This window comes from Cebus imitator, unplaced genomic scaffold, assembly GCF_001604975.1.
Source record: "Cebus imitator isolate Cc_AM_T3 unplaced genomic scaffold, Cebus_imitator-1.0 Scaffold231, whole genome shotgun sequence".
In the NCBI taxonomy this organism is placed as follows: Eukaryota; Metazoa; Chordata; class Mammalia; order Primates; family Cebidae; genus Cebus; species Cebus imitator.
This window is the reverse complement of record NW_016107546.1, coordinates 625,377-647,754: the sequence shown is the minus strand read 5'-3', so window position 1 is coordinate 647,754 and position 22,378 is coordinate 625,377. Positions and strand designations below refer to the sequence as shown.

The window sequence follows — 22,378 nt, the reverse complement described above, 5'->3', positions numbered from 1 at the left end:
ATATAGTCACATTTAGTTTAAGTAATGCAAAATTTGATGGTAAGCTTAATGACTCCGGTAAACATTAGAAACAAACTTTTGAGATGGAGTCGCACTCTGTTGCCCAGGCTAGAGTGCAGTGGCGTGATCTCAGCTCACTGCAGCATCCACCTCCCAGGTTCAAGTGATTCTCCTGCTTCAGCCTCCTGCATGGCTGGGATTACAAGTGCCTGCCACCATGTCCAGCTAATTTTTGTATTTTTTTAGTAGAGCTTGCGTTTCACCATGTTGGCCAGGATGGTCTTGAACTTCGGACCTCAGGTGATCTGCCCTCCTTGGCCGCCCAAAGTGCTGGGATTACACACATGAGCCGCAGCACCTGGCCTTGTCCAGTGTTTCCAGTGTGTTTTCGTCATTCCAGAATCCAATCTCATTTCATCCCAGCTGGAAGAAAAAGTTCAAGATAGGGTATGTAATGTATTATCTTTAAATTATTAAATTAATACATAGATTTTCTTAAATATACTTCTTAGAAAACAAATTGCATCCCCAGCCCTTTTCCCCTCTTGACTTCCTCCACTTACCAGAGTGGTAAGTGATACAGAGGTAATCACTGTAACTGATTTGCAGTTAATTTATAATCACTTAATTGTATGTACCTTTGGTAATATGTAATGTAGATTTTTATCATCATTCTGTAATGGTCACTAACTTATTGGAGATCTTTCAAAGTTAGTGTATATGGCTATACCAGATTCTTAATTTCTGTGTTAGTGTATGTAGTATGGATACCATGATTTACACAGGTATTTACCTATTGAAAGACAAGCTGTTTGCAGTTTTTAGTTCATACCAACAATTTTACAGAGCATGTTTGCACCTGCCACTTTATGTGTGACTTCCTCCAGAGTAGAAATGGAGGCGTGGAAAGCTGCTTCATAGTGTTTCCACACTAAGGATTTTCACAGATTGCTTTCCACTTCCCACCAGCAGCAGATCACTTGATAGCTGAACAGTTTTTAAATTTTAATATTCTAGTGAGTGAAATTATTTCCTTGGTGAATTGTCTATGTTTTTTCCCTTATCACTTTGTCGGGGTTTTTGTTTTAATCTGAAAATACACTGGCTGCTAATCCATGGTGAATAGATTTCAAAACATATTTTCTTCAAGTCTGCGTCAACCAGAGTACAATCAGGAGACAGAAGTCACACAATATGAACAGGAAAAGTTTGATATGAAGAGATATTAGTTGTAACAGTAGATTGCAGTGATGAGGCATTATTATCTGCAGAATTTTAAGAAATTTGTGAAGCAGTAAAAAGAACTTTAAAGAATCCAGAGATGATAGACAGCAGATGTAGGAAGCAGCCACCACCCACTCTCTGTCAAGCTGAATTTCAGCCTCGAGAGAGCATGCAGCCTTGGCCCTCCAGGTGAAGCTCACAGTAGCTGTAAATCCATGTGAGAGAGTGCCAGGGAAGCCACCCATGTTTGTCACACCAATGGCAATCTTCTGGGAAGTCATCCAAGGTGGTAGGGGGTAAGCCATGCATAGGAGGTACCACACTAGTGGCATTCCACTGTAAAGCTGTGAGTTGCTACAGCCGGGCACTGAGGGTGTCTACCTAAAGGAGCAAACCAGGAAAAGAAATCCCTCCAGAATCCTTCCAGTGCCCTTACAAAACAACATGCTACTTCCCCAATACTGAGACCAGACCCCTCTGAGGAGGTGTTCTAATATGGCTTAGTAGGACCAGGCTTGATTTCTAGCTTTGTGTGAGCTCCAAGTACTTTTTTCCTCTTAACCTTTCCTCTAGCCTTCTGTATAAGGAGAAATCGTCATGTGGCCCAGCTTCATTATCACAGAGCAGGCAATGACAGATGGATTGGGAGCTGAGGCAAGAAATTGGTAATGGTCACAGTCCACCCCTTTGGCTATTCAGCTTCCACATTTGCTCTTCTGTACTCTTTAACACTTCTAAGCAACAATGGAATAGCTCTACATTTCCACCTAACAAGATACAGCTATACTTCCTTACAAGTCACGTTTGCTCCCTTTTCCCAACATGAGAATCCCAGTACCAGCAGTCATTGTATCCATTGTTGGCTGTATGAATTATTCAAGTTCTGTCACTGTTCCACCAAATCCTCTGTTACCCAAAAGACCTAACTGTGGCCAGTGTGGTGGTTCATGTGTGTAATCCCAGGAGTTTGGGAGGTCAAGATGGATTGGCCTGCATGATATGTTGTTTTCATCTAAAGGTGGATAGCTAAAGCACTACAGCTCCACATGCAGACCAATCTGTCTTGGGTGGATCACTGAAGGTCGGGAGTCGGAGACCAGTCTGGCCAACATTGTGAAACCCTGTCTATCTCAACTACTCAGGAGGCTGAGGCAGGAGAATCACTTGAACCTGGTAGGCAGAGGTTGCAGTGAGCTAAGATTGCACCACTACACTCCAGTCTGTCTCAAAAAAAAAAAAAAAAAAAAAAAAAATGAATTGTAAATGTAACCTCCAAAAATGTGTATTAGGTTAAAATGGAAGGAGAAAATGAAAATGATTAGGACAAATAAATACATGCAAAAGGAAAATGGAAAATACTGAAAGCTACTGTAGCCATCATTTCTATAAACCAAATAACGTACTGAGGTTATCAGTTACAGCAATTGTAACCTCAGCGCACATTCCCCAGCTACACCACTTGCTCAGTGGGTCCATTGAGATTTATTTCTTTTGCTCTTAGCCAGAACCTCAGCTGGTCAGAGTTCTTTACCTGGTGGAGTGACCCAAATACTCATTACTGAAGAATCTGAGCCCTCCTGTGGTACCTGTTTTGGTTGCTGTAATTTTTCATAAGCCTTTACTATTGGATGTGGAAGTACTCAGGCACCCAGAGAATCTCCTATGTTCAAGAAATAGTCCCTTTTGCCTCCACTGTGCATTAGCAATACATTCTCACTTTGGTAATCAGGATTGATCATTACCGCCAGTATAGTTACACCTTTTGTTGCTTACTGGTTAAGTGGCATCAGAAACCCAGAGGGCAATCTCATCTTAGATCCTATTATCAGTGGGACCATTGTTATGTCTCTGATTGAAGGATCCCCTGGGAGCTAAGACCACCAAACCAGCAAGCTTGAGATTGCTAGAGTGAGAAGTACAATCATGAAAGGAGCCACTCTCACTTCTACCCTGTGATTTCTAGAACTGTATACTCTGACTCAAAGCATGTACTGTCATATGGAACTCCATCCTTTCAGTGTGGTATCTCCCAACTGTCAACTGAGTATTCAGTGAACCATTCCACCTTTCAATCAGATTAACCATTTATGGGTATTAGGGTATGTTAATTTCATAGGTATGAACTCATTGCAGCATTTCATTTGCTGTGAAATTGATTCCATGCTTAGAAGTAATGCTATGGGAAATGCCATGATGGTAGACAAAGCATTTTGTGAGTATGTGGATTGGTTAGTGGTACTGGCAGAAGAATTATGGGCAGGGAAGGCAATCCATATCCAGAATATGTGTCTATTCCAGTGAAGATGAATCTCTGCCCCCCTACATGATGGGAAAGGTCTGATGTAGTCAACCTGCCATCAGGTAGATGGCTATTAGCCGTGGAATTGGTGCCATATTGCAGCCACAGTATTGGTCGTGGCTCTTGACAGATTGGACAGTTGTTGGCAGTAGTGCCTGTCAGCCTTGGTAAGGGGAAGCCCATGATGTTGAGCCCACCTATAGCCTCTATCCCTGCAGCTGTGGCTGCATTATTTATGGACCCACTGAGCGAGTGGTGTAGTAGCTGGGGAATGTGCACTGAGGTTATAATTAATGTAACTGATAACCTCAGCACGTTATTTTGTCAACTTGATTAATAAGAGCTTCCTCTCCTATGGATACCCTTTGTTGGGTGTATTAGTCTGTTTTTACACTGCCAATAAAGACATACCTGAGACTGTGCACTTTACAAAAGAAAGAGGTTTAGCAGACTTACAGTCATTCCACATGGCTGAGGAGGCCTCACAGTCATGGCAGAAGGCAAGGAAGAGCAAGTCATGTCTTACATGGGTGGCAGCAGGCAAAGAGAGAGCTTGTGCAGAGAAACTACCATTTTTAAAATCATTAGATCTCATGAGACTTACTCACTATCACAAGAACAGTGCAGGAAAGACCCAACCCCATGGTTCAGTCATCTCCCACTGGGTCCCTCCTCCAATATGTGGGAATTATGGGAGCTTCAAGATGAGATTTGGGTGGGAACACAGAGCCAAACCATATCAGTGGGCATTAACCTGAGACATAAATATCTTCAGTCTGTACCCATTCCCAGAGGTCCATCCACAGATAATTCCCAGACTTCCTTGTCACCAGCCTTTTAGGCCTGTGTCTTCCAATTCCCTATCTAGCCAAGCCATCAGCAACTACTCGTGAATTGGTGTAGATCTGTACTTCTGGCCTTCTCTAAGTTCAGACATAGTGGCCAACCAAAGATACTACTTGAAGTTCTGTTCACTGGGAGGATTTTTTTTTTGACCACTGCCCTAAGGGGTTGCCACCAACATAGCATGCAGACCACTCTGTAAACTAGACTTGATTTTTTTTTTCTTTCTTGGCCAATTGGTTGTTAGAACCACCCCCAGGAGACCATAGGTATGGGTTGAGGGAGAGAAGGCAATGAAACAGTGTTGAAAGAGTCTGAGCCACCTGTTCAAGCAAGCTATGCTTCTTCTCCCTTCAGACCTGCTAAGGCAAGCTAAGTCTATTTCTGTACCATTTCTGTGTGATGACAGATTGCTGCTTCGCATGTCCAAGTTCATGACTAGGCTAGCTAACAACATCCACATTATGATGGAAAACTCAGGCTCCGTGATCCCCTCCTATCCCATGGTTAGGTATTCAGTCTCTACTAAGGCACAGCAGTAAGACAGAAACTGTTTCTTAAAAGGAGAGTAGTAATCTTCAAAAGACATAGGTTTGCTTCCCCGTGATTCTACTACTGGTGCTTGACAGAGGCTCCACACAATATTCCTATAGGCCATAATACTTTCAGTATCATAGGATCTGCTGGATCATAAGACCCATGTGGTAGAGCAGCTTATGCTATAACTCAAACTTCATATAGAGCCTTCTCTTGCTCTGGTCCCCACTCAAAAACGATAATCTTATGGGTGACTCTAGATGGGTTGAAGTAGCACACTCAAAGTATATGTTGCCTTCAAAATTTGAAATGACCTACCAAGCATATCATGTCTCTTTAATCATGGTGCATAGTGTGAAGTGCAGCAACTTATCTTTCATTTTGGAGGGGGATAGTTTAACTTGTTCCAAATCAATGAACCCCTAGAAACTTCACTGAGTTTCTGAATTACGGGATTTTTTTCTTTCACCTTCTAGTTTCTATGTTTTATTAAGCACCTAAGTACTTGCCACTTCTTGCTCATTATTTCCAGTCAGCATAATGTCATCAATATGGTGGACCGATATGATATTGTGTGGAATATCATGATGAACAAGGTCGCTCTGGACTGTATCATGGCAGAGAGAAGGAGAACTGACAAAGCTTTGAGGCAAGACTATCAAGATATACTGTGGCTTTGCCAGGTAAAAGCAAACTGCTTCTCATGGTACAAAAGGCTTTAAGATAATAACTGCATGCCAAGTGCCAGGAGCATATTAATTTATTTCAGTAAAGATAAGTCTGTGACAGCAGCTGCAATTGGAATCACTACCTCATTAAGATGTGGACCTGATACTCCCTAGTTATTTTCTAAGATCTGTCTTTTGCACAGGCCAAAGTGGTGAGTTAAATGACAAAGAGCTAGGTATCATCACCATTGCTGCTTTCAAGTCTTTGATGGTGGCATTAATGCCCAGGGCCATTTCTCCAGCAAAACAGAAGCATTTGGTTTGCTTTTTTGATAGGGAGGGCAAGTTCCAGGGGCTTCCAATGATCCCTTCCTACTGTAATTGATTCTCAACTCATATGTCAAAAACACCAATATGGAAATTCTTCATATTGTTAATTTTATTTATTCTAATTATTCACTCAGGAACTGGGGAAGTAGTCACAGGGTGGGTCCATGTACCAATTTGGTCCACTGTAATTCAGACCTGAGCTATGATTCCTTCTATCACCTGACCACTGTAAGCCTTCATTTTGACTGGTAAGCCACAGTGGTGTTTTGGGTACCCAAGAATTAGCATTAATTTAGGCCCTGGGTCTAGTAACCATCAAAATCTCTGGGTACTTTGTTTTCTCTGAAGAACAGCAATTTAAGAAAATGATTGCAGGTCCCTTTGGGAATGGTTAGGAGGAAGATTTATAACATGAACCTGCAGCAGTGTAGGGTCCTTCCTCAAGGAGATCCAGCCTCCTCTTCAGTCAAGGGCCTCTGGTCTGTGAATTGACTTATATCTGGAATCTGGGTCACAGGCTGTGACTCTCCACTATGGTGACTGAAGTTTTGGTTACTAGACCTAAAGATTTTTCTGTTACATACATTAAGCAATTCTCTGTGATTTCATATGATTCCATACCTGGGGACACATTAACTACCAAAGATCTCCGCAGGCCAAGGAATTCTAACTACTGATACATCCCTATTGCCCTTTATAATGGATATGCCCACCTTGTCTTTTGCCAGTTAAAGCCTGCCAACCTGGCTCCTCCACTTTGGAATTGCATTTTCTTCATTGAAATCACAGGGCCCATCTCAGTGGAAATGAGAACCTTGATGAGCTTGTAAATCCAACTATTATTGTAATTTAGCATGCCCATAATACAAATTTGTGCTTGATTTTTAGCAATGTCATCCCTGTGACTATGAGAAGTGAAGAGATACTTTTAGGGCTATCATGGAAGCTCTCTAGTTTTCAGACCATGACTTAAGCCTAGAATTAAAGGTCATGAGCTTGTCATTTTCTTCCGTTAAGTGCTGATGTGCATTCAGAAAAATCCACCTCACACCACAGTCTCTATAGTCAATGTGACTGCCATGATAGTCAATGTAGTAACAATTTAGGCTTCTAAAGGCACATGCTTCCGCAGGTACTTAGCACAATCTACCAAAGGTAATCCATTAATCCATGAAGAGATTATTCATAAGGGCAGAGTCCTCATGACCCAGTCACCTCTTAAAAGTCTCACCTTTCATTACTGCCACATTGGGGATTAAATTTTAACATGAGTTTTCAAGGGGACAAACATTAAAACCATAACAGGTCTATCCTCTGGAAATACCCCACTCCTGGTACCAGTTCTGTGTTAGTCATGGGCCAATCAGGAGACAGAAAGCACACAGGTAATAATGTGATTGTGATGCCACCGCATGCAAAGAATACTAACATTCCAGTTTCCTATTAGCTCAGCACTGTGTGAAAGCCTAAGGTTGCAACCAAACAAATCCCAAGTTCCATCTGTGTTCTGTTTCAGTACATTTTCTGTTGTTTATAACACAATACCTGAAACTGGGAAATTTGTAAAGAAAAAGGAAATTATTTCTTACAGTTATGGAGGCTGGGAAGTCCAAGGTTGAGGAGGCACATCTGGTGAGAGCCTTCTTGCTGGTGGGGACCCTCCAAAGAGACCTAGGCAGCACAAGGCATCACATGGTAAGGGAGCTTTGCATGCTAGCCCAAGTCTTTCTCCCTTTCTTATAAAGCCACCAGTCTCACTCCCATTATAGTCCATTAATTAACAACCCACAAATCCATTAATTCATGAATAGATTAATCCATTCATAAGGACACAGTCCTCATGACCCAATTAGCTCTTAAAGGTCTTACCTTTCAGACTGCCACATTGGGGATTAAATTTTAACATGAATTTTGGAGAGGACAAAACATCCAAACCATAGCAGGTCTATCCTCTGGGAACACCCCACTCCTGGAACAAGTTCTGTATCAGTCATGGGCCAATCAAGAAACATAAAGCACACAGTAATTCATATAGGGAAAGTTTGATATAAAGAATTACTAACTATAACAAAGAATTGGCATATTGCTTATAAGCAATAAAGAGAACTCGAAAGAATACAAGGATAGCAGATATAGGAACCAAACACTACCCTTCAGGGCTGAGATCCAGACCTCATTGGAGAGGATCTGCCCAAAGCTTATTAAATGGTTGGGAAACTCATTGAGACTGCAAAACCACTCAAAGGGGTATTGGAGGGTGTGCCACACAAGTGGCACTCCACCATGGCGCTTGCAGGAATGCAAATCAATGCTTAGGTTTTAAAGTCTAGGACCAACCCCTTACTTTACCTGGGACACTCAAGATGTAATCATCTCAATCCTTCAACACTATCTTCCAAGTACAGATAAGAAAAATTCATAAAATAAGAGGCATACTGGCTTTTAGGGTTATTTTTATTCATTCAAATACTCGTAGAAATAAAGGTTGGAAAAAGAAGATATGATCACCAGTCAGCTCTAAATGGGAATCTGGATGGAGCTGTTTGGACCTGAAAAGCTGTCAGGTGAACATTTTCTGCCATATTAGGTGGGAAAACATCATCAATCCTTTTTTTGTGTTTAATAGGTACCTGTAATACAAATAGATATTGGTGTTTGTTAAGAACATGGTGAATAATTCTTGTTATAGCATCATAAAAATTCTCTGTTTTTGAGACGAAGATCATTGATTCAGTCTGGGTTAGGCCGTGTAATATGCCTTCTTGTACGTACTTTGCCGCTTGTCCTGTGGGGAATTGGTCAAGAATTAATGGAAAGCATCACTAGAAAGCCATTTCCAGTTAAGGAAGAAAACACAGCTCATATTTAGCGTAAGCTAAAAATTCCTTAATTTCTTATCATTTTTGTAAGTGCAGGGCTAATTTTTAGAAAATTAACTGTATTCTTACATTTCAGCCATTTATAAATTCCTCTTCAATCAGTATTTATCTGACTTGTCTCATAGGCCTTGCTTAAGAAGTCAGAACTGAGATCTAAAGAAGTTCCAGCTAACTGTGTACCTTCCCTGGCCTTGAGGTTTTTTGCTTTGGGTCCCCATATTGTACATAGCCACTGGGCAAATGGGCCCACAAGACACTTCACTATAGGGTTTATTTATTTAGTAGGGCAATGTACATCAAACAATTAGCCTTAGACCATCATCCTTCTAAATCTCTCAAATATAATAAATTGTCACTAATGCACTTAGCTGCTTAGCAGCCTTTTCAACAAGTTGTGATCACCAACACTCCCATGATGCTTGCAGCTTTCAGTGTGAAATGGAGATAGTGATTCTTGAAAGCCCTTGTGGTCTCACACATACAAGGTGAACTTTGCTTCTTTTTGGAAAAGCCTTTTGCAGAAACACAGACATATAATAAAAGTTTCTGAGAAAGATGACTGCACAGAGATTGGTGAGTCAAGCAAACGGTGGACATTAGTAATGTGGCCCTCACTTGGTCAAGATGGTGTTTGGGTATCTTCCCAAACTGTCTTTCCCCCTTCGTAATTGCATGTTTAGAAATCTGGAAACTTTCAGTCCTTTTAACTAGACCACCAGCTACAGAATTACACTGTCAAATGATTTCTTGCAATGGCATACTTTCCTCTGAAGGAATGATTAAATCTCTTCCTCCTAATTTTTCTTTAAGTAATGGGGAGGAATTCTTAAATGTATTGATTAGATATATGAATCTTTATAAGGGATTCTGAAAGAAAATGGAGCAAAGAGTAAAATACTTATTAAAGCAGTAGAGAGAAGGCAGTGGAAGAGAAAGTATATGTTGTTTTACATAAACTAAAAACTGAAACATTTTATAAGTGCTTCAAATATACGCTAATCTGAACCCTAAGAATTTTTTTGAAGGCTACATTTCTCACATGTTTTAAAATGACTTCCGAAACTATTTCTGCTCTGTTGGGGAACTCAGATAAGGAGTCTGATGCTGCTAGTTAATTTGTTGAAGATGATTGGGGGAACAAAAAGAAATTCAAAGATGGAACACAGCAAGGTGTTGGTACTGATTCCATACCCATTTATTGACTTGTAATTTAGAAGATGCTATTACAGAGCTTAATTATTTCAACATCAGAATTTTCTTATCCAGATTTAAGGCACCTAGATAAGCTCCTGATATATAATTTTTTCTAATTTAAGTCTGAAGTGACCCAAAAACCATAACATCAAATTGAAAGGCTTTATTGTTTAATGCATGTAACCAACCTTATCATTACTTACAGTCTGTGGCCTTTGAATCTGTCCTGTTATTTTACTGCCTGTGAGATTAGTCTTTAAAAAGTGTTGCTGGCAGTATCTGGATGATGTGGAAGCAGAACTTGGGGAGTATCGAGCCTGGGATGTAAGGCCTATAAAGTTAAAAATGTTAAATGATATCTGGTTGCAATGGATAAGCCTAGATCATTTTGATTTTTTATTTTTATTTTATTTATTTATTTTTTTTTTGAGAGGGGATCTCACTCTGCTGCCCAGGCTGGAGTGCAGCAGCACCATCATAGTTCACTATAACCTCAAACTCCTGAATCTAGACTTAATTCATAAAATTTAGAGCTTAAAATTGGCATCTAACAGCTTAATCATTTTTTTCTTTTCAGCTTCATTAATTTTGAGCAAATATGTCAAAACCTGGAGTTTTTTGCCTGATAGTCACATGACCAAGTAAAAGAGAAGGAGAGACTTGGACTATGGCAGGTAGAAGTGGATAGATTGCAAGCCATCCAAATTAGTAGGAGTTGGGAATTAACTGGATTTGCAGGGTCACAAAGAATAGCTCCCAAATTTCTGGCTTAAGCAACTGGATATTTGGCACTACTATTTGCTGAGACAGCATCTCCCCAACCCCAAAAGTAGTCAAGAAGGGAAAAGGATAGGAAGATGAGTTCCATTTGACCCGTTGAACTTGTAAGCCTGAGACAAATGAATGCAGACATTATTCAGTGGATATATGGGCTATTGGACATGTGGGTCTACAGCTCAGAGGAGAGTTTTGAGCTGCAGATGTAGGCTTGGCAAATAATGATTAAAGCTGTGGGAACATATGCAATTATCCAGAAAATGTAAGGTGAGAGGAGAAGGGGCCAGAAAGATCCCTGAACAACTTCAGTGTTTACAGGTTAGATACAGTAGGAGGAACTGAAAAAGGAGACAGAAAAAGCAGCCAGAGAAAGAGGAGAGAAACCACTAGGAGCAGTGCCAGGGAAATAATTAGAAGGGTGTGGTCAGCTGTTTCAAATGCTGCTGAGACATGAAATCAGTGTGAGAACTCAGCAGTGTCCTTTGGACTTGGTGACAGAAGTCAAGGTGATCTTGGCAAGAGCAATTGCAATGAAATTGTGGTGAGCAAAATCAGATTGCTGGTGGTGTCATAGAGACCTATACTTGGCCCTCAATTGCAAATCTCCCCTCTCTTCTTAGAAATAGACCTCACATGTTTTGTTCACACAGTGTCCTACAATAAAAACTACATTTCCCAGTCTCCTTTGTGCAGTCTTGGAGCTAAGTGCTGGCCAATGAGATATATGCAGAAATGTCACAAGTGACTTGCAGGAAGCATTCATCAAGCTTCAAGGGAGGGGTGGGCCCTACTTGTTGCCTTCCTCCCTATTGGCCAGAAAGCTTAAGTGGCCATCTTGGACCATGAGGTGATGAGCAGCATTTGAAAGCCACAAGTTGAGAATGGCAAACCTGAGAGAAATTAAGTGAAGCGAATCACAAAAGTGACTATAGTCAGCTCTTTTAAGAAGTCTGACTGGGAAGAGAAAGGCAAGTGGCAGAGGAAGGAATATGTTGTCAAGGGCTGGGGTGTGTGTTATTTTACAGTGGATTTTATGATCCTGGCACATACATGATCAATAAGTAATTGTTGGTTGCAGGATTAGAGGGATACATGGACAAGAAATACAAGTATGTAGAAAAGAAGCAGATAGTTCAAGGCCCCTGAGAAGGTAGCAGCAGATGGGCCCTTTACATAAGGATTGGCCAGGGGAAGAAGAGGGGCACCCTTTTCATGTTCACAGTAGGGAAGGAGAAGCAGCGGAGTACAGATGCAGGTGGGCTGGGAGACAGTGAGAAGATGGCGTTCCTGTCCAAGGCTTTCTAATTTCTCTGTGAAGTGGGAGATGAAAGGATGAGGGGTTGCAGGGGCATGTACGAAGGTCTGAGGAGACAAGGCGGATTTAAAACAGTTGGCTGGCCAGGTGCAGTGGCTTACACCTGTAATCCCAGCACTTTGGGAGGCTGGGGCAGGCGGATCACAAGGTCAGGAGATTGAAACCATCCTAGCCAACATGGTGAAACCCCTTTTCTACTAGAAAAAAAAAATACAAAAATTAGCTGGGCCTGGTGATGGGCGCCTGTAATCCTGCTACTGGGGAGGCTGAGGCAGGAGAATCGCTTGAACCTGGGAAGCAGAGGTTGCAGTGAGCCAAGTTCGTGCCATTGCACACCAGCCTGAACAACAAAGCGAGACTCCATCTCGACAAAACAAGCAAACAAACAAAAACAGTTGCTGCAGAGAGGAGGAAAGAGCGAGCTGACTCAATCCATAGCTCCAATAGAGGAACAGGTGAGCTGGGCCTAAGCCAACCAGACACAGGCATCTTAGTCTGCGGCTCCAGTGATTTGTTCAAAATTGGCACCATGACCCAAGTTGGTCCAGGCAGAGCCCAATTCTTTTTAACCGTCCCATCTCCACACCCTGCTCCTGCCATGCTGAGCATGAACAGGGATGGAAGCTACAGAGATGGCTGTCATCTTACTTCCCAAGGGCCCCACTTCCTTTCTGCTCCCAGCCTCCTCAGAGCCCAGAGATGGCGAGAGTGAAACCAGTCCTCATGAAGTAGTTCAAATCTTGAGGAAGCTGCCTTTAGCCAGCCCTCCTCTGAACATTTTACAGTTTTATGAGCCAAGTGGTTTCATTTTTTCCTTAAGCATTTCTAAAATAATTGCTTTAGAAAAAAATTGTCATTTCTCAGGAGTTGCAAGATCCTAGGGAAATAAAGAGAGCTCGCCCCTTGAGTGCACCTATGTTTCTGACCTGGGAGGCAGGGATGCTGCAGAAGACATCTGGGTCACTTTCAGATTCCAGCTGGACAACAGTGGAGGAAGGAGGAGTGGGAATATGGCTTTTACTGCTTAGCATTAATAGTATGGATGATAGCTGGCTGTGCCCTCAAACCCCTCCTCTTTCTGTACAGGGGAACAGAAGGGGACTGAAGCCCAGGAGTAACCTCTACTTCCTGAGAAAGAAGCTTCCTTCCCACTCCTGCCCCCACCCCAATCCTGGGAATTGGGTCTCTCCCACCTGCCTCATGCCTCACTCTGGTTCTCTTTCTCAATGGGCAGGTGTTGGAGGACATGGATGGCAGTTCACTAGGATGCATTAATGCAGGAAGGGATTAGAAAGATCCTTGGCTAGGCTGCAGGCAGAGGGGAAAGGGAAAGAAGAAAAAAATCCCCTGGCACATGGAGAAGGCAGTGTAAGGTACAGAACTGCATAGGGTCAGGGTGAAAGTAGGACCCTTGGGTGCTCTTGATGCTCTTTGTGTTGGGGCTGGGGCAGCAGTAACAAACAGTGGCTGGGGCAGAGGACACCAGCTCCCAATGTCAGGTCCGGGCAGCAACCCAAAGGCAGGAAGAAGGGCCCTGTGAACCTTACTGCCAAGCCCAGCTCTGTTCTTAGTAAACCCAAAGTAACTTGATCTGTGACTTTGTGCTTCTGAAAGGCTGTGTTCTCTCGGCTCATTCATGCTGGAAAGTAGCCAAAAGGAAACTCAGATAAAGGGTTAAACACATGTATGCAAGTATAGTAACCAACACTTACACAATTACTAAGTGCTAGATGGGTTATTCATTTACTCTCAGAGCAAGCCTTTGAGGTGAGTATTCCCATTTTAAAGAGAGGTTAATTAACCTGTCTAAGGTCATGCGGTTAGCCAGGGACTGAATTCTGGCTGTTTTACTCCAAAGCCCACATACTCAACTACCAGACTATGTGCAGAACAGGAAAGAAGAGACATGGCCAGTCATAACAATAGGCCAATCATGGTTTAGTGATATTTGGTGATATTTCTGATAGATCTAAAAGAGAACTTAGAATGTATTTAGTCCTCATCTTAAAAAGGAGGAAGCTGGTTTAGAGACATCCTGAGATCTGGCCTCAGCTCCATGCTGCCTGTTGACTGCACTGCTCAAAGAGCTATGTTGATTGTTATTTTCAAAGACACCCCAAACCCCCAGCACCCAAGAATCATAATGTACTTTATGAATGACTCTGAGAAATAGGGTCATTGGTATCCCAAAGCATTAAGATGTCTCAAAATCCAATGAACTGGTCCGGGACCAGTTGTTTTCTGAGACAGTCTTGCTCTGTTGCCAGGCTGGAGTGCAGTGGCACAATCTCGGCTCACTGCAACCTCTGTCTCCTGGGTTCAAGTGAATCAAGTGATTCTCCTGCCTCAGCCTCCTGAGTAGCTGGAATTACAGGCGTGCACCACCACACGCAGGTTATTTTTGCATTTATACTAAAAATGGGGTTTTATCATGTTGGCCAGGATGGTCTCAATCTCCTGAACTTGTGATCCACCCACCTCAGCCTCCCAAAGTGCTGGGATTACAGGCATGAGCCACCACGCCTGTCTGAGACCAGTTTTTTATGACTGAAACCATTTAGTATTGGATGTCAGTACTGCAAGGTACTAAAGTAGGACATTTTGACTGTAAATCAGAATTAAGGTTTATTCATTCATGTGTCATTCAACAAACACTGTGGAGAACCCACTCAATAACTATACAGTGTTATTTGAGTCCCTGAGACCCTCTTCAATTCAGACCCCAGAGACTGGGAGGGTTTTCTAGCCAGAACAGGGGGTAACTTACCACCTGGTGAGCCCATGGGGACAGCTGACTGCTGGGCATCATGAAGCTGACTCTGCAGGTCCTCTACACGCTGGAGAGCATCCAGCTTCATGCTGCGCTCCTTGGCAAGGTGGGCTCTCATCTGAGGGGAAAATGAGAAGCAGAGATGCTTTGTGCTCACTTTCATTTCCTCAGTTCACAGGGGGTTCCTGGGGAGAATGAGGGTTCCAGGTTACTCTGAAGAAATAATCAGCTCTTCAAGTCCTGGTTAGGCTAAACTCAGCCTTCTGAGAATCAAGAGCTTCAGGAAGACGAAGAGCTTAACCAAAAAGGAACAAAGGCAGTCCGTGGAATCCCTTATAACTTATAATAGCTAGGAGCTTATTCACAAGGTTATATCTTTCATGTTTATTTCATCAGATGGGTAGAGGAAGAGGGGAGTGAGGGCCCAGGGCACACAAGACTTTGGAGGCCCAGTCATGGCATCTACATTGAGGACCTGTCAGAGCCTCTGGACAGTTTCAAGCGGAGGAAAGACTTGATCTCTCTCCTAGATCTCTGCTCTCAGCTCAGCATCTGCTGGGAATGCCCTGCCCACCTCCAGAAGCAATCTTTGTATTTCCTTGTGTGGCTCTCCCCGTGCACAGCCAGCCCACACTCCCCAGCCAGACAGGGCCCGAGTCCAAAGTGCATCTCATCTGCACAGATCACAGGTGGTTTTGCTTTTTCCATTTATCATCTCCTCATTGCTTTTACTTGTAGAAAAGTAATACATACTATATAGTTCGAAGAGGACCCCCCAAATTTCATGTCCACCTGGAACCTCAGAATGTGACCTTATCTGGAAATGGGGTCTTTGCAGATGGACTTGTTAGGATAAGGTTATACTGGATTTAAAGTGAGCCCTCAATCTACTGATTGTTCTCCTTATAAGAAGATAGGATAAGGATACAGACACTCAGAGGAGCACAGAGGAAGAAGGCTCTGTGATGACAGAGGCAGGATTGGAGTGAGGTAACTACAAGCCAAGGAATGCCAGAGACCAAAATGTGACTCAGAAGAGACGTGGAACAGATTCTTCCTCAAAGCCTCTAAAAGGAGCCAGCTTGCTAGCACATCCGTTACAGACTTCTGGCCTCCTGAGCTGTGAAGCAATATGTTTTTATTCTATTAAGCCACCCAGTTTGTGGTAATTTATTAAGGCAACCCTAGGAAATGAATACACGTGCTAATCTCAAGCATTCAGACACGTGTGTTGTACATCCCACTCCACCTATACAGACCCAGCCAGAAGGCCCCCACATGGGCTTGCCCTAAACGTTAAAGTGGGCTCTTCCTTATGTCCAGGGGCTCCCAAGCACAGTTTAAATTTCAGATTACCAGAGCTCCAGAGTTAGGAAAACATCCTAATATAAACTAGGTCCAAAGTCCTTCTCCAGACTAGAGATTTGTGTAGGATCCTCACTCCCTGTGGGCAGGCACCAAGAAAACATGTCAAAATTTCCTGAGCCAGGCCGGCACTAGGAAACTTGAGAAATACCAACAAGGAAGCACGCTTCCTCAGGACCTCCTTGTCACTCACCCCCGCGTCCCAGAGGCCGATGCAGTGACTTGCCCAAGGCCACACAGCCAGGATTCGAGTCCAGGTCTATTTTACCTGTTTCCAAGGCTGTCTACCTTCACATTCCCAGCAAAAATATAAACAGCCAATATTTACTGAGAGCTATGTACTACACCATGGTTTTGCCGTTGTTTAAGAGAAGGTCTCATTCTGTCATCCAGGCTGGAGTGCAGTGGCCCAGTCTTGGCTCACTACAACCAGGTTCAAGTGATCCTCCCACCTCAGCCCTCCAAGAAGCTGGGACCACTGACACACACCGTACCACCCCTGGCTAACTTTTGTATTTTTTTGTAGAAACTGGGTTTTGCCATGTTGCCCAAGGAATCCTCCCACTTCGGCCTCCCAAAATGCTGGGATTACAGGAGTGAGCCACCGCATCTGGCCTGTTTATTTTTGTTAATTTTTTTTTTTTAATTAAAAAAATTTTTTTAGAGACAGGGTCTTACTCTTTCAAGTACAGTGGCATAATCTTAGTTCACTGCAGCCTTGAACTCCTGGGCTCAAGGGATCCTCCTGCCTTAGCCTCCCAAGTATCTGGGACTACAGGCACACACTGCCATGCCTGTTTTAGGCACAGTTTTAAGGGCTTCATTTGAATTACCTAATTTCTTAATTTAATCATCCCTCAAATCCAATGAAGTGAATACATTATTTCCATTGTACTGATGAAGAAACCAAGGCACAGAAAGACCACAGACTTTGCCTGAAGCCACGTAGCTGGAGGGCTGGGGGAATGGGCCACTTAGTTCCCCTCTAGGGCCTGTGCTCTAAATCAGTGGTCCCCAACCTTTTTGGCACCAGGTACCAGTTTCATAGAAGACAATTTTTCCACGGGGGTGGGGGTTAACGGTTTCAGGATGAAGCTGTTCTACCTCAGATCATCAGGTATTAGCTAGATTCTCATATGGGGCGGGCAACCTAGATCCCTCACAAGTGCAGTTCAAAAGAGGGTTTGTGCTCCTATGAGAATCTAATGGCTGCTCTGACAGGAGGCAGAGCTCAGGCAGTTATGCTCAGTCACTGGCTGCTCATCTTCTGCTGTGAGGCCCAGTTTCTAACAGGCTACGGACCCCTACCTGTCCATAGCCTGGGGGTTGGGGACCCCTGCTCTAAGTGACCTCAACCAGGTGCAGGCAACATGCTAGGACACTGAGGCTCTCTGAGGTCAGACAGTGAATATCTGCCCATGGAGTCAGAGGCTGAAGATGGATTAAAGAAGCCTCTTCTGGCTGGAAGGGGTGGTGGGGTTGGGGTGGGGAGGCGAATGGGTCTTGCTGGCTGAGGATTGCTGTTCAGGGTAGGTAGGTGCAGGGACACTTGAGCCGTCAGGAGAGCCGGAGGGGTATCCTACAAAGGGTCTATGGCTTTTACATACATATGGTAAAGTGCACATTTGTTGAGAGAAACCTCAAAATATTTGTTTTGACCACCTCTAGAATCTCTGCCATGAAACAAATAATTAACCAGAGAAAACTTTGAAGAAACTGATCTACAAACTTCCCTATTTTTTGGTGGCTTTTAGAAAAGCATAATTTATGGGACAAATCGGGATGCCAAATTTTTCTTATAGGTTCAGTCACACTTTTGTTTACTTCTCAGGCAATAAATATGAAATTCTAATTTTCTTTTATTCTAAAGCTACTCATTTTCTCTCTCCATTTCTATACAAATATTTTCTTTAGCTTTTCCTTGATTCAATTTTTAATCTGTTTTGTCATTTATTTGTGTAGATAGAATTCTCCTTATTGAACTCTTCCTTGAGCATTTAAAACACTTGACCAGGGCTGGGCACAGTGGCTCACACCCGTAATCCCAAGCACTTTCGGAGGCCAAGGCAGGCAGATAACCTGAGGTCAGGCGTTTGAGACCAGCCTGACCAACATGGTGAAATCCCATCTCTACTAAAAATACAAAAATTAGCTGGGTGTCAGGGTATGTGCCTGTAGTCCCAGCTACTCAGGAGGCTGTGGCAGGAGAATCGCTTATACCTGGGAGGTGGAGGTTGCAGTGAGCCGAGATCATGCCACTGCACTCTAGCCTGGGTGACAGTAAGACTCTGTCTCAAAAAAAGAAAAAAAAAAAAAACCACTTGACCAATAATTTGCCTTTCAATTTCCATCTCCTTCTATCTCTGGTAAATGAATTAAGTGATTTGCCCATTCAATGGATATGTGTGAGGTGCCTGCTTTGGAAGTTACTATTTCTTTTCCCTTTTTATTGAATTACATTGTTTTCTGCTTTGTTGAAATTTGTATTAATCCATATCTACATTCTAGTATTCCCTTCTATTTCTTTGTTGTTGGATATATTTAACAAAATACATTGGATCTGCAAACCACTTTTGCCTTTCATTTTTGTCTCTGCAGTTCCTGAAACACTTGAATAAAATATTCCTGTAATAGCCTCCATTAACACCTGCTGCTGGCTTGGTGTGGTGGCTCAAGCCTGTAATTCCAGAACTTTGGGAGGCCGAGGCAGGTGGATCACGAGGTCAGGAGTTCAAGACCAGCCTGGCCAAGATAGTGAAGCCCTGTCTCTACTAAAATAGAAAAAAATTAGCCGGGCGTGGTGGCAGCTACTTGGGAGGTTGAGGCAGAAAACTGTTAACCTGGGAGGCGGAGGTTGCAGTGAGCTGAGATTGCGCCACTGCACTCCAGCCTGGGCAACAGAGCGAGACTCCACCTCAAAAAACAAAAAGACAAAACAAAACAAAAAAATGCTTGCTGCTTTTCCAGGTCACTTCTTGGAATTTTCTAATAGATTCCTAGTTCGAAGATGAGAGTTGGGTAGAAACAGGTTTTTCCAGTAGGTTACAGTGGTGCTGATATTCTGAGCCCTGAGGCAGTCAAGCCATCACTGCCTGCCCAGCAATCCCCACAGTGTGGGGAGAGACGCTCCCATTCTCCTGTGCTGCCTAGAAGTGACAGAGGTTGAAAAACACTGCTGTAGAGGACAGCAGACAGGCATGGGCATGCAGGGAGGATGCAGCGGCCCTCGCAGGGGCACCAGCTGCACTCTGGGGGTACACTCCCTTTTAATGAGGGTGAAGCTTACCTGGTGGCGGTCTCTCTCCATGTTTTCTGCTGCAGTTGGCCCAGCTTAGAAGCCTTCTCAGCCTCTTCACTAAGGAGCTGCAGTTGCTGTTCCTTTTGCCCCACATCTTCCAAGAGCTGCTCCATGCTGGATGTTTTCATGAAATCCAGCTCCTGCTGGGTGAGAGCTTTCTGGGTCACTCTATGTTCTAACTCCTTCAGCAGTTGAGCCTGTGGCAGGAAAAGACCAAAGGAAAGGAGGCGGCAGGGAGCCTTTTTTCCCCAGCAGAAGGCGGGAGAGGTTGGACAACATTAATAACCATCCCCTCTTCTGGGCTCAGGGACACAACTACATGGTGTATTCCTGGGATCTAGGAAATACGGCCCAATGACTGTCCTGTGCTAGCAAGAGCACCAGGGTCTAGCCTAGCGTGGCACTTACACTGTGAGCCCTGCAGTGACAGTCAGAGGGAAGCAGAACAGACATCAAATGCCAGGCATGTGATCACACCACTGTTCATCAGCACCAGGGCAAATCATTTGGTCTTTTAATACCCAGACTTGGTGATAATATGTATGCTAGCTTACTAACCAGATGATGGTGTCTAGCACAAACAACACTTACACTGTCATGGAGCCTTTGTCAGGAGGTAGCCGTGGAAGTGTTTAACCAAGGAGACGGGGCCATGCCATACACACAATGAGCAAGGAAAGGAGGTTCTGATTTAGGCTCTGTTTTCACTTTCAAAAATCTGAGGAAGTCAGATTCTAGAAGGTTAAAGAAGGATAAGTGTAGAAATGATTTAGTTCTGTTCCAAAGTTTTTCTAATAAGTATTATCCTAAGTACTAGATGGTCAACCCTTAATTATGATATTAATAATTATTATTCATATTGGTAGGATAACTTTACAGTTTACCATGTTCTTTACATAATTAACTCATCTGATGCAGAATCATAGAGGAATTAGGGTCCAAGATGAACAAATTAAATTTCATGCTTTAAATATGCCTAGCTTTCCCAGGCTGTTACTTAAACTCAGCTGTTCTCACTCCAAACCTAGAGTCTCCCTGCTTCATTCATGCCCAGAGGGTTGGCAGTTAGGAATTGCTTAGGCTTAGGATGGCTTTATTTTGGTGCCAGCCCCTATCATGCAGCAGTAACTTCTGAAAGTGAGACACAGCGTGGATCGTTGGGAAAGGCCGGAGTCTTTCGTGGGAGATAATACTGCAGGCTGGACCACACTCTGCTTGCCAAGGGTCGTCAACGGGAAGCATGCTTGCCCCGTGAAAACCTGTGTTCAAGGCAGAGGCCTAGATTACAGGATCCCAGAACAGCCTCTAGCAAAAATATCCTCAGAGAAACAGGGACACACACACACACAGGCATGCACGTGATAATGATCTTGTTTATGAGTACTGTTTTCTCATCTTAAGCAAATATGAGTAGGAACAAAAGCCTTTTGGCCACTGTCCTTGGTTTTTGGGCTGGAGAAGAAGGGGAGAAGAAGCCCAGGTCCAGGCTCTTTTTCCTGGCTGTGCCATCTGCTTGGTTTCACACTGTGGTGCTCTGGTGACTGCTCCTGGCAGCCACAGCACCATGTCTGGTGGCCGCGTTCAGCTTTGCAGAGTGAACTGCAAAGGGAGGGAGGAAGAGGCTCTGAGTCTGGGGTACACGGCTGTCCTACTGCTTCCATATCCTTGTGCTGTCGGCCTGCACCCTGGCCAGGTCCTGGCTTTCAATAAACTCCTGTAAACATCCCAAATACAATAAGACAGGAAATAGGTTTCCTTTCCAGATTTTTAGTTTCACAAGCAGTATCTAAATTACTTCCCCATCCATCCTTCTTTCAAACTTCTGGTAGAAGGGAGCTCCTGCTAGTCACTGCTTTCATGATATTATTTTATTTAATTAATTTATTTATTTAGAGATGGAATCTTGCTCTGTCAACTCAGCCTCGAGTGCAGTGGTGCAATCTCAGCTCACTGCAACCTCAAGCAATTTTCCTGCCTCAGTCTCCTGAGGAGCTGAGACTACAAGTGCCTGCCACCACGCCCGACTATTCTTTTTTGTATTTTTACTAGAGATTTGATTTCACCATGTTGGCCAGGCTGGTCTCAAACTCCTGACCTCAGGTGATCTGCCCACCTTGGCCTCCCAAAGTGCTAGAATTACAGCTGTGTAATTGTAATTACACAGTGCCACTGTACCTGGCCTGTTTCCATGCTTTTAATTCAGAAGAGGGTGATATATCAGAATAAACACTTTCAGAAACAGGATGTGAAAATTTCCAAATAGCTATCAGTATGTGCTTTGGATTTAATTTGCCTTAAAACACATTTCTTGCTTATTATTTTGTAACTTCATTTTCCTCAGATAATCATGTATGAAACCCAAAGATATGCAGTATTTTGACAAAGCAGCCTCAAGCCTTTGGTGAAGCCTTTCATCCATCTTTTCACTTCCTTCCCTTATGCTGAATTCTCTGATCTGTTCTTTCTTGCCCCATTTGCTTCTGCCCCATTTCTGTTTCTCCCGAGGTTCTGACATAGTTGGTGATTTTTTCCTGGGAACAGGCTGTCAGATCATTCAGGATAGTTGGCCCTGACACCAGTGCCACCCATGGCTGCAGTGACACCATGGCAGCTGCAGCCATGGAGGCCTGGGGCCAGCCACCCTGGGGACTGTCTGGGCCTCCCCCACTAGAGCACACCTTCTCTGACCTGCTCGGCTGGGCCTGGAAGCACGCCTGCTGCACAGCCAGCCTCCAGCGGCCCAGGCTCCTCACTTTGCACACCAGGGTGGCCAGGCTGCAGTTGTCCCACTCCAAGGCCCACAGCTGTTCCTGCTAAAGGCTCATTTTCAGAAAAGGCTGCCCCCAGCATTTTCCTGGGAAGGGCATGAACCCTAACAT

At 43.6% G+C, this 22,378-nt stretch overlaps 1 protein-coding gene across 1 annotated transcript in view; it reads right to left on the bottom strand.

Moving 5' to 3' along the window:
• Nucleotides 1–8,337: 8,337 nt before the first annotated feature.
• Nucleotides 8,338–22,378, bottom strand: part of LOC108281728 (coiled-coil domain-containing protein 162-like) — a 53,809-nt gene continuing 39,768 nt past the window's right edge. Inside the window, 4 exon segments of the mRNA XM_037727434.1 lie at nt 8,338–10,305; nt 14,834–14,954; nt 19,488–19,510; nt 19,513–19,696. Of these exon segments, the coding sequence (XP_037583362.1) occupies nt 10,145–10,305; nt 14,834–14,954; nt 19,488–19,510; nt 19,513–19,696 (489 nt within the window). The 3' untranslated portion in view covers nt 8,338–10,144.